Here is a 16,818-nt window from a genome sequence, read left to right as displayed (position 1 = left end):
TGCACACTCCACTCTTCTAAAATATATCTGACAATATCAGCCTCCATTACAGGCTACATTATAGGAACATCCTTCAGTTATGAAACACCTGACACCCCACTTTTTCCTGGCAGTCATTCACTCACACCTCCCCTCTCTCCTCTAACCATCAGAGATACATTCTCACTCGTTTTCTCTCTGTCCTCTCCTCTCCTCTCCTCAATGGCCTCACCCAAGGCTGCTGCTAAGGCAAAGATATTAAGTAAACCCATGATAAAAATTGACCCACTGGCCAGACATTCCCTCTGATACAACCGAGACACTGTTGTTCTCTGAGGATTTGGTGGCAGGAGGTCATTATTTGGCTGAATGAGCCAGGCAAGACTGGTGTCAGCCTCTGAAGAATGACAGCTCTCACGTAGCTTGGCACTTGAAGAACCAACCTGACAGGAATGAGCTGCTCATTTCTTACCCAGACATCACAAGAGATGCAGATCTACTCTGGGATCCATCTAAAAAAGGTCTGAGGAAAGAGAGCAATTGCTTTCTCTGGAGAATCTTCTTTGTTGGTTATTCTGAAAGAGTGTCGCTATTTGGATCACAAATGATAATAGCCCAAATGATTCTTTTAAAACTCAAATCATAATTGAAAAATACAAGAAACAAAACCATTAGCTAGGATATTTGTATGAAAAAAATCTCTTTATTCTTAGATGACTTATTTCTACCTGCAAAAAAATAACATTTAGCCTGCTTCCAAGTTTCATGAGATAACAATTAGTAAGCTTCAAATATATAGCATCCCTACAGGAATCAGATAACTGGGAAAGTGCAAGCAACCTTGGATTACAAAGGCCATCTGCTTCACTGCATAAATGAGAAAATAAGGCAGAGAGAAATTAGGTGGCTGCCCCAGTGTGAGGTAAGATTGACTAGAATGCGAATGTTCCGATTCTCAGTCAGTACTTTCTGCATCTCTCTCCTAAACCCACAAGGAAGAAAATGCATTCATGTTATCTTTTGTAACAATAACTCAAAAAATTTTTATTCCCAAATAGAAATTCAGCAGAACTTTAATCCCACATTTATGAATACCATAGCAACACACATTTTTTAATGAATTTAGAAGAAGCATTTAGTATAACTCCAGAGAATGGCTCACTGAGCCTAAACAAGCATTAAATCAAGAAAATTCATCAAAGACATGATAATGCTACATTATTAAATAATATTTTGCTCCTTGTCAACAAGCCAACAACATAATGGTATACACTACAATTTTCATTCCAGGAGAAACCATCCAATCATTTTTTTAAAAAACAGATATTTTACTCAGTCAATCAGGTAATATCTATGGTGGCCCTTCTGGTCCCTTCCCAGAGCTAACTGTAGTTTAAAGACTAATGTAAAAACCACCAGACTTTGGGCTGTTCACAGAATCAGCAAAAAGTCACTGAATTTAGGCTGCTCCATTTGTAACCAATCATTCTGGACATTCACATTGCTGTCCATATGGTACTATAACATGGCATTGTTCTGGCCACCAGTGCCTTCACTGCCAACATCCAAACAGTGGGGGTGAAAACGAGAAGGTAGGACTGCCCAAATGGGCAAAGCCTGATTCAATTAATTCTTTAGTGCTTCTCTTTACAGAGAGAAATACATAAGACTGAGGAGAATGAATTCAAATTCACAATTTTTGCCTCAACAAGGGCATTAAAGACCCCCATTTAATAGAAATCAAGGTCTTGGATAATCAGCTATTTCATAGATATGTTCTCAGCCCTGAAATAAATGACAATAGGAGCATAAAAGGAATAGAATCCTGGGGGAATGATTTCCTATTACACATCATTTCATTTTTCAAAGAGATTTACAACCAGCTTTTTAAAATCATGTTATATGTTACAGAATACTGCAAAAGAAAAACATTTATGCACAACATGTTAGAAGGGTACCGAAAGTGAGTCATACCACTGCCAACAATATCGCTTGGTTCAGTTATACTGATTCAGGTCCTTGATGGGTGCTGAAATGAAGGCCACAGGTTGGATACCAGAATGTGTCATTTAGGTTTGAGAAGAGGAGAAACATGCAGAACTTGTAATTCTGGATACAACTATACCCTTGGATTTTCAGAGAAGTGAGAGAGTCCCCAATGGTTAAAGACAGAGCTGTCACTATTACAGAAAGAAAGAGACACCCTTCCAAAAGTCAGTAGCATCCTGTGGTATATGGGCCATATTGGATTATTATGCTGACATTAATCATAAACTTTCACTTTCCACACACGCTATTAAATCACTTCAATTTGGATCAATGGGCTGAAAGAAACCCACCAAACTCTCTATGTATCAATATGAGGACATTTGCTGTGACTGATGGTTGAAGGCAGCTGACCGCTTTGTGTAAATTCTAAGTCATGGGATTGTGCAAACGAAGAAAAAGATGTTCAGGAAGAGGAAAAATGAACTTCCAGTTTGCAACCATGAAATTAGCTTTTTTTTTTTTTTTTTAAAGCAGAGAAAGTCAAAGTACAAAGCTATCTCCATTCTCTAACATGCATTTTTTCCAACCAAATGAACAGCCTGGAATCAGCTTTCTGCCCACAGGTCAATAGCTGACGTGGTTTTGTTTTCCAAAACATAGGACTACACATCTCTTTCAAAATGCATTAGCCAGCTAAAAGTGAGCCCAGCCAGAAATGATCAGCCAGAATTGATCAGATGTCATTCGGCAACTGTGTGGAACCCCTACTATGAGTCGCCACAGAGGACCCGGCGTTCCCAAGAGGCTCTTTTTGGACAGATTGCAAGGTCAGATATGAGTTCCCATTTTCTGTAAGTAAACATCTGCTCTACAAAGCAACTCTAACCCTGCAAACACAACACACCCACTTTCTCACAGTTAAGTCTCAGCGCTGGAGAGGATCAATGACGTATCTGTGCTAGATTCCAATCATTTTAAAATAGGTCTTTAAATCTGTTCTTCTGTGCACGTCAATCTCTGCATGTGAACAGCTGACTTAGTTCTCAAGCAACAATACTGCCCATTGAAAAATACACCTTCCTTAAACAAAAGATACCTTTTGTTCCCATGAAGCATTGTCTGTTGCCATTTCCAGCAACAAATGACACAAAAGACAAATTCTACCATCCTCAAGAGTGGTTTTGGACAAACAGAAACACCAAAAAACAGAGCAAAAGCTTAAGAAACAAGACCAAGGTGAGTTGGGGGTAGAGGAGAGGTGGAGTGGAAGTGAGAAGTGGAATCTATACTCTGTGATCTAAGAAGTTCAGCCTCTACTGATGAATGGGGGACGGGGGAGGGGAGAGGAATGGGAGGTTGAGGTTTTCAGTTGAGAAAATGAAGTGTGTTGCTGTCCCGGTTTTGTTTCAATAGCACCCGGAGAGTGCGTGGCAGGCACAATCTAGTTTGGTGACTAAGACCGATTCAGTGAGTAACACAAGTTTGTTTATGACACAAAGGAGCTACCCAACCAAATCCGGCAATTACACAAACAATAATATGTTAATTCTTTAAAATTGTTTGTGTTTTGGTACCAAATTAAAGTTTGTGTTTATGAAATTTCACAGGAAACATCTATCAATTTAATATCACCATTTTGCAGGCTGCGCACCCGTCCTGGAAAGAAATCGCTAATGGCCCGGAGTCCTGGAAACCTACAAACTACTGTCACCTATTTCCCAGCACTGTGGTCCTGATACTCAGTGTCACTGATGGAAACCAAACAGCGGCCATAAACCAAGGAGTCCCTGGTGAATTTCTCCAAAGCACAGTCCGAGCAATCCGTGCGCCCGGGTGAAAGCATTTGGAAGTGTGCGCGGTTTCTCTGCCCTCCGGGCCGTGCGTCCGGAACGTTCCTGGCTGTCAGGTGGGTGGCGACAAGGCTCGGCAGGGAAGCGCTGCCTGGCAGCGCAGCGTGCCCGCGGGGCGGAGAGGGACCAGCCCGGCGGAGTGTGGCGCGTCCCAAGGCCGGCCGTCGCTCACCTTTGTTCGCCTGCCCTCTCCGCGAGGAGGAGAGCGCGGGCCAAGGAGGAGTGCGTGGGGCTACCCCAGTGCTCCGCGGGCCTCCCCTGCGCCCCGGAGGAAATCCAGAGGCAAGCCAGACCCGCTCCTGCTCCCAGAACCGCAGCCAGGCTGAGGGGTCAGCAACCCCTTCCCGAACACAAAGGTTGGGAGGCGTAAGCACGAGCGCTGGGGGCGCGGGTGCGTGAGCCACAGAGCACGCGAGTGTGCGTGTGCGCGCGAGGGTGTGCGTGTGTGTGTGTGTGTAGGGGGAGGGGAGGAGCGCTCGCGAGGGTGTGCGCGCGAGGGTGTGCGTGTGTGTGTTTGTGTTTGGGGGGGGGAGGGGAGGAGCGCTCCAGCCCGTCTTACCTCTCGAAGATGAGCCGTACCATTAACATGCAGAAGGCCAAGGGGAAGGCGAGATAGAGATCCTCAGCCTGCGGGAAGGTGGCTTCCTCCGTGTTCTTCAGGTCCGCCCAGGTGACATTGTGAGGGAGCCAAAACCTCTCGTTCCAGAACCAGGCTAAGATTCCTGCCATCTTGCTTTGTCCAGTCCCGTCCTGGGCTCCCGCGGCCCGCCGAGATCTCCGCCGCGCAGGGCGCCCGGGGATGCGCGCGCGGCTGGCTCGAGCCTCTGCCGCCGCCGCCGCCGCCGCCGCCTCCTCAGCGGCCGCTGCTCTCGAAGGCTCGCGGCGAGCCCCGGTTCTCTCCTCCCTCTGGCCGCGTTGGGGAAAGGAGCCGCCTCGCCCGTCACATGGCAGCCAGGGCCGCTGGCCCTGATTGGCTCGTCCTCGCGTCAAGCAGCCAGGCACACGCGGCCGGCTAGCCCACACCCGGAGGGCAGGGCGCAGCCGCTGCGCTCAGGGCGCCAGGGCACCGCTCTAGGGAGTGCCGCCCGGCCCCGCGCTCACAGTGCTCTCGAGCGGCGCTTAGGGCAGCGACCTGGGTTCAGCCGCCCGAATCTGTTCCGGCCCCCGGGCTTGCTCGCACATGCTCAGAACGCCGGCTTCTGCCGCGCTGGAGTTTCAGGGGTTTCGGTCGGCTTCCCTTGCGCGTACAGGCGCTGGGGAGGCAGGTAGGGGTCGGGGCGATCTTCAGATCCACCCTTGCGCCGAGACAGAACAGCAGAAGGAGAAGTAGGGGGCGCAAAGAGCAAAGGAGGAAGAAATAGCAGGTAAAGAGTCATGCACTCCAGCGCTTGGAGAAGGAGGGGGAAAATCGGGTTCTGGGGCAGGATGGTTTGGCAAGAGGCGTCTGCCTCCACCCCGCGCCCGTCTTTCCCCATCTCTGACCTTCCAGCCTGGTTTTACTCCGTTCGTCACCACAGTCCGCGCCCCCAGGGAAAAAGGCCCTCTATTTTAGTTTATGAGGTGGTAAGAGAAATTAGGCACTTAACTGCTGTTTGATGATAACGATGAGATGATGTTGATGATGACAACAACCGCAGCCCTCTGTAAAACTGCCCCTCTAAATGAGCCTCTCAGAAGATGGCTCCCGACCACATTTGGGCTTGGCCCATGGGTAGTGAACCTGCACTCTGCTGCCTGACAGGCTCGTTGTTAACGCCTTTTGCATCGGAAACCTTTAAGGTGTTAAGTCTTTGAGGCCTAACCCAGGCACCTTGACGCCCACGATACATTTCCTCATTGATACGGGAACCATGTGTGGATCAGTTAGGTGGTACATGCAGAACCTGGTTCCAGGGAATACTTTGTTGATTTTTCTCACAAACGTTCATTTCCTGCCTGGTTCTGCTAGTAAGTTCTACTGGACCCTTCCAAGAGGAAAATAAACAGGCTCTTAATACTTCTTTACCCTCCCTCCCCCTCCAGCTACCACCCTCTTTTCACTCCTTGCCTTTAAAGCGTAACTCTAAAGAACTGCCTATATCTGTTGCTTCCGCTCTCTCCCCTCCATTCGCTTTCGAACTTCCGTTTGAGCATTTGCCCCTCTCTGCTGCACTGAATTGCTCAAGGTCACCAATGATCTCCATGCTGCTAAACCCAAAGGTCAGTTCTCAACACCTCTTATCAGTACCAAGTTCATCAGTAGCTGCCTTTTGAAACACTTTCTTGTCTTGATTTCCAGAAACCACATTCTTTCTGGTTTTCCCCCTACCTCATGACCGCTTTTGCTGAATCTCCTTTCTGGTTACTCCTCACTCCTTAAAGTTGGTGTGGCCTAGGAGTCAGTCTTTTGTCCTCCTCACTTTTCTATCTGTGTTCATTCACTTGGTGATCTTATCCAGTCCCATAGCTTTCAATGCCATCTGTGTGGCTTTCAGTGTCATAGTGATTGTTCCCAAATTTTTATCTCTAGCCATGAACTTTTCCTTGAACTTCAGCCTAAGTCCACTATCAAGTCAACTACTCCACTTGGATGTCTAAAAGCCATTTCCTGTCCAAACTACTAAACTTCCCCCTAATTTTTTCCCCCTCCTGTCTTCTTGACTCAGGCCCAAAACCTGGAGTCACCTTTTTTCCTTTTCTCTCTCATATCTCCTTTATAATCCATCACGTATCCTGTCACTTCCATCTTTAAACCGGAATGACACCATCTCTCACCACTTCTTCTGCAGCCATCTTGGTCCAAACCACCAACATTTCTCTTCCGAGTTACCTTAGTAGCCTCCTAACTCCCAATTTCAACACTTGTCCCTCTACAGTCTATTCTCAGCCCATGTGATCCGGTTGAAATGTAGTGAAATCACTTCTGTGCTTAAAACCATACTGCTTCCCCATTCCTCCTCAGTTGGAAGCCAAAGTCATTTCAGTGTCCAATGATGTGGCTCCGTGTTACCTCTCTACCTCATCTACTCTCCTCTCTCATTTCCCTGTCCCTTACTCAGTGTGTTTTCATCACACTGGCCTCCCTGCCCTGCCTGCAAAACACCCAGCATGCCTTCGGGCCTTTGTACTTGCTTCGCTCTGTCTCTGGAACTTTTCCCCCAAGTATCCATGTCCACTCTTTCTATAATGCCACTCACTCGGTAAAGCCTTCCCTCAACACCCTAGTTAATCTATAATTGTCACTCCCCACCCCTACTCTTCCTAAACAACTTTCTTGCTTTGTTTCCCTCCGAAGCATTTATCACCATCTAACACAATTTATTTTTTACTTTTTTTTCAGTTGGTCTCCCCACACGCACTCAAATGTAAGCTTCTGAAAGTTAAAGATTTGTGTCTATTGCCGATTTATCCCTAGCACTTAAAATAGTGCCCAGCACATAGTAGATACTCAATAAACTATCGAATTAATGAATCAGCACTACTCTAACCTCACAAAAATCTTCTCTAGGACAGGAAAAAATCTGAATAAATAATAGTGTTAAATGTTTATAAACTCATGAAGAATAGTGTGGGCATAAAGAAGGGCTTCATCAGTTCTAAGGTGGGGTAGGGGTGGTGTCCTTGAAGTGGGTTCATCAGGGAGTAGTTCATCACCATCCTCATTTGAGACCATGCACCCAACTGTTCATTGTTACTGGTGACCTTCCAGGAAAATGCCTTGACACCAAATGCATTGTTGTAGGCCACAGAGAGGAGTTCTATTAAAGTCTCTTGCCACCTTTGTGGCAAAAGGTCATGTCATGGTGGACCCTGGCCTTCTGGACCAGGCAGACCCCCTCCATGGCTGCCACTGGTCCCTCATGTCACTCTCATGTATGACCTGACAGGACCTTGCCTTCTCTGCTTTCCCGAAAGACCCACTGTGTCCCCATACATATATATATACACACACAGACACACACACACATATATAAATATATGAGGAAGTGTTGGTGACTTAATGCCCTGGGACCTGAACTTTGATCCTGGGCAATGGAAGCCAGTGGTACATTTTCGTTCTTTTCCCTCCCCTGCCCCGGGACACACAGAGTAGCTTCAAACAGCCTCTATGAAAATGTCCTGTGATACACAGCACTCAGCTTATTTCAAAACTGTGGCCAGCTCAGGAATTGCCTTGGATTTCCTCTCTTTCTCTGTCTCACTCTCCATTTCTTTCATTCCTGCTTCCCTGAAATTACACCTCCCTGGAAACGCTGTTATTTTCTAGAGAAGCCAAACTAAGATCATGTTGCTCTCCTATTCATCAACTCTGAGAAGGTGGTGAGATTTCAGGAACACTTTGAAAGATAGCTTTTGTTGGACCCTGGAAAGAGAACTCACTGCTTATCTGTGAATCTTGCACAAATCACTTAGTTTCTAAGAGCATGTTAACACCCTCCTGCGTAAGTTGCAAGTACCTGTCTTGCCTATGTCACCTGACTGTCCTGAGGCTCACATGAGATAATATATGGGAAAGGGCTCGTAAACTCTTAATAACCTCTATACACATGCACAGTGCATGTTTTGTTTTGCTTTTTTATGAAAAACAATGGATGAGCAAGTCAAGCACATCTGTTGGCCAGATTTACAATCTTCAATTACTTCCTTGTTTTCACACCTAAGGGACTGTATTCATTTAGAAGGCCATATTTTTAAAGGAATACTATTTTAAAATGGAATTTATGCAGAAAACAACAGGCAAGATGGTGAAGGATATGGAAGTCTTGAGGAGACATTTAGTATACATGTTAAGTGCACTAACTTTGGAGTTTTACAAAATGTAGGTTTAAGTGCTAGCTTTGCCAATAATAGCCTGTTCTTCCTTAGAAAAAGTTCTTCATTATTTAACCTTTTGAAATCTCAGTTTCTTCACATGTACAAAAGGAATAATACTAGTTACCACATGGGGTTAAGGTAGGATTTAAGTGAGATCATGTAAAGTGTTTAACAATTATATGGAGGTGGTTACCATTATTATTATTATTTTTTTTTTTTTGCGGTATGCGGGCCTCTCACTGTTGTGGCCTCCCCCGTTGCGGAGCACAGGCTCCGGACGCGCAGGCTCCGGACGCGCAGGCTCAGCGGCCATGGCTCACGGGCCCAGCCGCTCCGCGGCATATGGGATCCTCCCAGACCGGGGCACGAACCCGTATCCCCTGCATCGGCAGGCGGACTCTCAACCACTTGCGCCACCAGGGAGGCCCATTACCATTATTATTATGTACTGTAGCAATGTGGTGAAAATTCCATTGTTTCAGGGAAAGAAGGATCAGACTCTGCTGGGGTAATTTACCTTCAAGGCAGGCTGAGCCTTTCACATCTGAGGATGAGCAGGCCTTTACCTCTGAGATTAGTAGAATTAGCTTTCCCTCAGCAGAGGAAGTGAGGATGACGTCAGGAAGGGAGAGCCAGGGGAGTGGAGGGAGATTTCAGAAGCCCATGCACCCTGCGTGAGATTCCTCTTGATGTTTTTGCTACTAAGCTGCCATAACATATTAGACACAAACTGCTGAAAACCAGTGATGTTTGGTAGAAACTTGTAAAGACACCAAGTTTTGATATAAGCGGCTTGTACAAACATGAAAGCCGGAGGATGTAAGCCGAAAAGAATTTGAAAAATTGTGGAGATGTATTTTAAATCTCAAGAGGTCAAGACACTGGAATTTGAGTCAGGTGTTAAGCAGCCGGTGTAGTCCACAAGGATAGCTGTAACCAGTCACTCTGTGAACCATGGCAGAAACTAGAGGAAAAATGATTGTTGGGAGGCCTGATATGTATGTTCCAAGATTGGAAGGGCTGTCAGGTAGGGGCAGTTTGACTTGATCTGTGCGGATCTAGAGGGCAGAACTCAGGACAATTGGCTTAAATATCTGCAAGGCTAATTTTATCTCTGTAGAAGAAATATGCAAAGCTGGCCAAAAATGAATCAGCAGTCTCATCAAGCAGGGAGCTTCCTATCATGGGAAGTGTTCAGGCAGAAGTCTACCTGTTAGATAGGTTGGGAAAGCATGCCTGTCTGAAACTGACTTGGAAATTGATGCCTTCTAAGCTCCCTTTAGTACTTTGGAGCTAACAGAAAACACTATCTGGAGAAGAATCTGCCTTGCCTTATGAATTTTTGCAGTTGGAAGAAGACATGAGGCAATGCCCTAATACTTTGGAACCTCTTCCGGACTAAATTTCTACTCTCTTAGAGGGGAGAGGGAGGAGGGAAGGAGTGAAGGAAAAGGAAAGGAAAAAACAGAAGGTAATTACCGTGGGACTGAAGTACATTCAAAAGTTAGAAAGAGACATTTAAAAGTCCAAAGAAATAGATCACTTGTTGCTAAAATGTTCTGATAAAGCCTAAAAGGGCTTTGTCAGAGTATGTTGCTAGCTGCCTGCAGGATCCCAACTGAAAACAAAATCAGAGGACTTAGGCCACATGGTTATATTGGCAGAGTCTGTTAGTTACCGGCTTCCATCCCTAGCACTCTGAACATTTTTCTGTTCTGTTTTTAGTAGTGGGAAATTAGACATCAGAAATTACTCTGTTGTATGTTATTTGAGAACTGATACTACCTCAGATGATGGTGTTCTTCCTTTCCTTCATTAGTTGTTAGAGTTTAAGTTCATTCTCGTGTGGATCTAAGAAGGGGGGTAGAATTTCAAAGATAACCTTTCCTTGCAATCCTTTAGTTTGGCCTTCAGAACTGCATCTAAGGCAAATGTTCATGTCCATGTCTAAAATAAACATTACCAGGAAATCTCAGTATATATTAAATTAACCTCTACATGCTCATATTTGGAAAGTACACATATTTTTTTTTTTTTTTTTTTTTTTTTTTTTTTTTTGCGGTATGCGGGCCTCTCACTGTTGTGGCCTCCCCCGCTGCGGAGCACAGGCTCCGGACGCGCAGGCTCAGCAGCCATGGCTCACGGGCCCAGCCGCTCCGCGGCATATGGGATCCTCCCAGACCGGGGCACGAACCCGTATCCCCTGCATCGGCAGGCGGACTCTCAACCACTTGCGCCACCAGGGAGGCCCTGGAAAGTACACATAGTTTTAAAAGTTTTTCCCTTTGAATTAAAAAATATGTAAATCTACATAATAACCAAACAGATCAGCCCTCTTTCATTGTTAAATTAAGTGCAGAGTAGATACCAAGATAGGAGAATCATATCGTAAATATTCCAAGGAATTAATTGATCTCATTTAATTGAATTTGAGACCAATAAATTGTAATACCTTCTGCTGCCCTAATTACATGTGACCTTGTAAGCAATCAACTCCCTGTGATGGATGTGTCTAGGCTGCGATGTTTCTATTTGTCTTACATTTTTATGATCCCTAAATTCACTTAAACTTTAAAATGCAATTAAAATACAGCATAATCGGGCTTCCCTGGTGGCGCAGTGGTTGAGAATCTGCCTGCTAATGCAGGGGACATGGGTTCGAGCCCTGGTCTGGGAGGATCCCACATGCCGTGGAGCAACTAGGCCTGTGAGCCACAACTACTGAGCCTGCGCGTCTGGAGCCTGTGCTCCGCAACAAGAGAGGCCGCGATAGTGAGAGGCTCGCACACCGTGCTGAAGAGTGGCCCCCACTTGCCACAACTAGAGAAAGCCCTCGCACAGAAACGAAGACCCAACACAGCAAAAATAAATTAATTAATTAATAAACTCCTACCCCCAACATCTTCTTTAAGAAAAATAATAATACAGCATAATCAAGATTGAGAAAAAACAAGCTTTCAGAAGTCTACACAGATATGAGTTATGAGAAGATTTAGGTACTGTGATTTCACCAGCCATATATTTTTCAGAAGGCCTCCCCAGTGGTTGCCACAGAATTATTAACAAAATCCAGTCACCCTGGAGCTTCCTAATGCTTGTGAATAATTTGGTTTAAAGGTTTTTGCAGTCCTCATTTGCATTGTAAAACGGACTTCAGCTCTAAGTTTAAGGAGAAGTTTTAGAAGCTTTGACATGGCAAAGTGCCATGAGAATATTTTCCCTGTGGGGAAACGAAACTCAAATGTGCTAATTAGGGGTACTTAATATCCCTCAAAATTAATTCTTTGTTACCTGCAGTGGTTTAATTATTCCCTTATGGAAAGCTCAGAAAGGCCCTGAATCTTTAAATAGCAGTGGGCTGCTTGATTCTGAGTCAACATCCACTTTGAAGGTATTTCTTCTACTCATTGGCTACAGCAGTGGCCAAAGAGAGGAAGATTTTTCGATGTCACAATAAAACAGTAAGAGAAATTTTCCCTGGTGGTTTGTGAAATCAGCTTCGTTAATATCATCAGCCCTCACATAAGAGGACCTTCCAGAAAAAAAATGTATAGCAATAAAAATGAAAAGAGGGAAAGAGCTACAGTTAAACATCAGGCAATTCTAAGCTCTGACCACCAGAAGCAGTCAGCCAGCCCTGACACTTTCCCCACTAGCAGCCTGCCCTTTCCAGAAAAGCAAAAATCAGATGTCCTCAGAAGATTTTGGTTGAACTGAGAGAGAACTAACCATATACAAGGCTGTTTGTCTTAAGAAATAAACTTGATTGTTATCCAGGTAACTGTTGTTTCTCCTGGAATTCTCCTTGAATCAGGTAGCTCCATGTAGCTATGGGAGGTACATGTAAATGTACCTCTAAATGTAGGTACGTCTTGAGTTCAAATGTCACGTCCTCTGGTAGCCAACTCTGACCACCCAATCTAAAGCTGCGGCCCAGTCACTCTGTCACATCCCCCACTTACAGTCTTCCCATCACTCACAGCCATCTGATATCTACTTGTGGGTTTACTTATCTACCAGTTTGTTCCTGTCATCCCACCTCAAACATGTGCATTCTGGGAGAGCAGGGCCCTGGCCATCCTTGTCACTGCTCTACCCCAAGCTTTGAGCAGCCCTTGGCTCGTGATGGCTGTTCAGTAAATCATTGTTAAAGGAGGGGAGTGTAGATTTTTTGTTTTTAATGTCAAACTTCTCTAACAATCAAAAAAAGATTTATTGGGCTTCCCTGGTGGCGCAGTGGTTGAGAGTCCGCTTGCCGATGCAGGGGACACGGGTTCGTGCCCCGGTCCGGGAGGATCCCGCATGCTGTGGAGTGGCTGGGCCCGTGAGCCTGTGCATCCGGGAGCCTGTACTCCGCAATGAGAGAGGCCACACCAGTGAGAGGCCGGCATACCACCAAAAAAAAAAAAAAAAAAAAAAAAAGATTTATTCTGGAGCCTGAGCTAGGAAAGGAGCTGGATATCCTGTGGCAGCAACCTGGAATCCGTGAACTTAATCAGGATAATCGTGCGAGGATACACAGTCCCCTGCACACATCCAAACGTCTGCACTGAAGCTGTCCGCTCAGGCGAGTTTGACCAGAATCAGTCGATCAACTGACCACTTGGCAGAACTTGCAGGGTTATGCATTCTCTTGGGCTGGAATGTTATCAGCTTAACCCTCATCTATCTCCTCCCTCTGGATCTGTCAGTGAATCTCTGGAACTCTCGGTCTAACCCCATTTTGACCTACATTTGATAAGGTCAACTGTGAGGCATTTCCTAAATGTAGGAAAACTAGGCCAAGTGCCCTGCACAGACCCTGGGCCTACCTGTGTCCTAATGTACACCTGTACTTCTGCTACTTCTCTCTTCTTAATTTTGTTTGGGCCACAGAACCAAGGAGTTCATTCCACTGGGCTGGTGAACAGTTTACATAGGAGTGCATGTATGTATTATCTCCTCAATTAATCTTAACTTACCCAAACATATAAGTATGGTTTTCTGTGCCTTCACTACCCCCTTAATTTAGTCTCTAACCAATAACTTTTTTTTTTTTTTTTGGCGGTACGCGGGCCTCTCACTGCTGTGGCCTCTCCCGCTGCAGAGCACAGGCTCCGGACGCGCAGGCCCAGCGGCCATGGCCCACGGGCCCAGCCGCTCCGTGGCATGTGGGATCCTCCCGGACTGGGGCACGAACCCGTGTCCCCCGCATCAGCAGGCGGATTCCCAACCACTGCACCACCAGGGAAGCCCCTCTAACCAATAACTTTTGAGGGGTTAACTAACCTTCAAGCTGCAGGCCAGAGCTACACAGCACCTGCGGGGAAACATAGTAGCTTGTGTGGAATTAGACCATTTGTAAATTGTAGTCAGTTTGAAAAAAGAAAATTTCATTGAGTCAAAAAGCCTGCTTTAATCTCCTCTCAAGAATTGATTTCACCTTCTCTATTCGAGCAGGAGGCACAGATAGAGTCGTTTGCTCAGGCCTTCCAAGGTTACCCAAGGTAAAGAGACAATACGGTCAGTGCAGACATCGATTTTCTGGATTTCAGACCAACCTCAGAAATACTAGTTGACACAACTCTTCATAGATCTCAATGAAGAAGACCTCTTCTCAGTATCAAAAAGGAATAACAAATCATTTGGAAAAACTTCATGTCTTAAGCTTCAAGTAATGGGAATTTGTTTCAATTCTTGCAGGCTAAAAATATGAACAAACACCACTGAAAAGGCCTAGAAAAAAGGCCGCAATGGTGAAGTAATACTTTTCCCATCTTGCTGTCTTTTCCCAGGTCACCTTCAGACAAGGGGTGGATTTCCTCCCACATGCATTCTTCCCCCTTGCAAAACTTTGCCCTCTCCAGGAATGACTGCCCATGGTCAACATTTGGCCTCTGCTTGAGAATTTAAGGACAAATCTCAGCCTTCCTTTTCCTGCACCATTAGAAAATGTCTAAGTAACATGAGAGCCATCCAAAAGACATAGCCACAAATATCCAACTCAAGGAAACAAAATAAAACCTGAAGATTTTGGCAAGGTGTCCATGGATTTCTGCCCAATGCATCTGGCCTTCCCTTTGGTCTGCCCCAACCAGCTGGGCAGTAAAACAGGCGGATCCGGAAGACTCATCCATTAGAGGGAATACAGGGCCTGCCTGGTATCTGAAACACCTACGTAATCTGCCACTGCTCTGTACAAGAGCCTCTGCCTGGCTCTCCTTGTCTACAGGACAAATCCAGACTCCTTCATAGGTAAGCAGGGCCCACAACAGTTGACTTTCCATCTCTCTTTCCTAATCCAACAGTTCACTTTCCATCTCTTTTTCCTAATCCAAATCGTTGAACTTTGTACCCATCCCGACAACTCAACCTTCCTCTCTCACAAGTGTACTTAAACAAGCTTTTTTTTCTTCTTCATATTATTTCCTCCTGTTTAGAATGCCTTTCCCTTTCTTCTCTACCCATCAAAATTGTATTTGTAAACTAACTTCCGTCTCAAAAACCACCTTCTGAAATTTAGATCACATCAGAATTAGAACGAATCCCTCCCTACCTGGGGTAAACATTGGGCATTCCACCAGGCAGGTTGTCTTTTCTCTTGAACCACTGGCCCCTTTAGGGCAGAACTAGTCCTTATTTCATCTCTATTGCCCCAGGGCCTAGCGGGGATTTTTTGCACATAGCAGGTATTTAATAAAGCTTGGTCTAACTGGATTTCTTAGGAGAACAGCAGCTAACAGCTAATTTAGGGTGGGAGACAGTTGATATGAATTGTTAAGCGTTCAGGAGTAAGAATGAAGTTCACGTATAAATCTCAGCTTCACTTCTTACAAGCTCTATGGCCTTGGAACTAACTAAATCTTTAAGCCTGAGTTTCCTCATGTGAAAAAATGGAGTATATTTACATCTCTAATACATAAAAGTATTTACCTCATCTAGCTATTGGAAGAACTAGATAAACACGTCTAGCATGATGCCTAGCACTTGGTAAGAATTCAATACGTGTTCCTCCTCCCCTCCTCCCCTCCTCCCCTCCTCCCCTCCTCCTCTCCTCCCCTCCTCCCCTCCTCCTCTCCTCCCCTCCTCCCCTCCTCCTCCCCTGTTCTCCTCCTTTGCTTCATTACTACTCCTCTTGCTATCTTAATAGCATAAGGGGAAGGCCATCTGTGGACTATAAACCTGGTTACCTCTCCCACAGCTGGGCTCCATCTCTAGGCTATGTCTTAGGAAGACTTTTCCTTCTTGCAAAGAATACTGTAACTGTCAGCGAAACGTGGCCTTGTTATCTTGGAGTGGAGAGAATTTGTCTTTGGGTGAACCCCTCTTTTGTTTGGGAAAACTACCTCACTGTTCTTTGAGACATACAAATGAAAAGTAAATGTCTACCCATTGTTTGGCTAGAAACCGTGAGGTCACCAATAATTGGAAGACCCATGCTTAGCACTCAGAGTTGATGTTTGATGTGTAAGTTCTTGTATTATTGAAATGAGCTTCTTCCTGTAGACTTTGTTGCAATGTGTCTGTGTGTGTGTGTGTGTAAAGGAAAAAAATATTTCTAAGCCTTGCAGGAGTGAGTTTGGAGAGCCAGGCTGAATTATTGCTTGTGCTAGCCAGCACTGGGCTTGGGAGCCAGGTGATGTGAGTTGTTTTGCTTTGTTTTATCAGCATCAATGGCAGGAAAATGAGACTGATGTTGGGGTGAAGTTGAAGGGTGGCCTTTCATAGAACCTTGTCGCCCTCTGGGAAGGGCAGTGCTGCTCCTCTGCCCAGGTGACAAGACAGAGTTGAAACAAAGTCATTTTTCCCACCTCTTAGCAAAACCAGCTCCTCTCTGCCTCCCCCAGCAGCTACTGGAGCAAGAAGACCCACCTCTGTTGTCACTGTTGTTCTCAGAAGTCCAACCACTGGCAGAGAAAACAAAGAACGCAGTAGCTGTTATGTAGTGGCCTGAAGCACAGATGGGTTGGTGGGCATCTTTAGGAACTATAGAAATAGTGGGGAAGAAAGGGAAACATTTCTGGGAAGAGTGAGGTCAAGGACGTGACTTATTGAGCTCTTGTAACTTGGATGTTAAAGTTATTGTGACCTCATGTTACCATCCCCAGTTCCAGGTTTATAAAATCTGTGGCATGCTATTTGAATAAATAAATATTTGGTTTTAAAATGGATTATTATTTGGGATTCCCTGGTGGCGCAGTGGTTGAGAGTCCGCCTGCCGATGCAG

General features: G+C 45.4%; 1 protein-coding gene across 3 annotated transcripts in view; it reads right to left on the bottom strand.

The window, feature by feature from the left end:
- The window catches only part of CERS6 (ceramide synthase 6), a 334,052-nt gene extending 329,336 nt beyond the window's left edge, over positions 1-4,716 (bottom strand). For 2 of the 3 annotated variants that reach the window (XM_060106271.1, XM_060106272.1), the window contains exon 1: positions 4,378-4,716. In XM_060106271.1, the coding sequence (XP_059962254.1) occupies positions 4,378-4,547 (170 nt within the window). In that variant the 5' untranslated portion in view covers positions 4,548-4,716. The remainder of the gene's footprint in view (positions 1-4,377) is intronic. The other variant, XM_060106270.1, reaches the window with a different exon arrangement.
- Between the last annotated feature and the right edge of the window lie 12,102 nt (positions 4,717-16,818).

Source organism: Mesoplodon densirostris, chromosome 8 (assembly GCF_025265405.1).
Source record: "Mesoplodon densirostris isolate mMesDen1 chromosome 8, mMesDen1 primary haplotype, whole genome shotgun sequence".
NCBI lineage: Eukaryota > Metazoa > Chordata > Mammalia > Artiodactyla > Ziphiidae > Mesoplodon > Mesoplodon densirostris.
The sequence above is the reverse complement of the archived record's forward strand: the minus strand, read 5'-3'. Positions and strand labels throughout refer to the sequence as shown.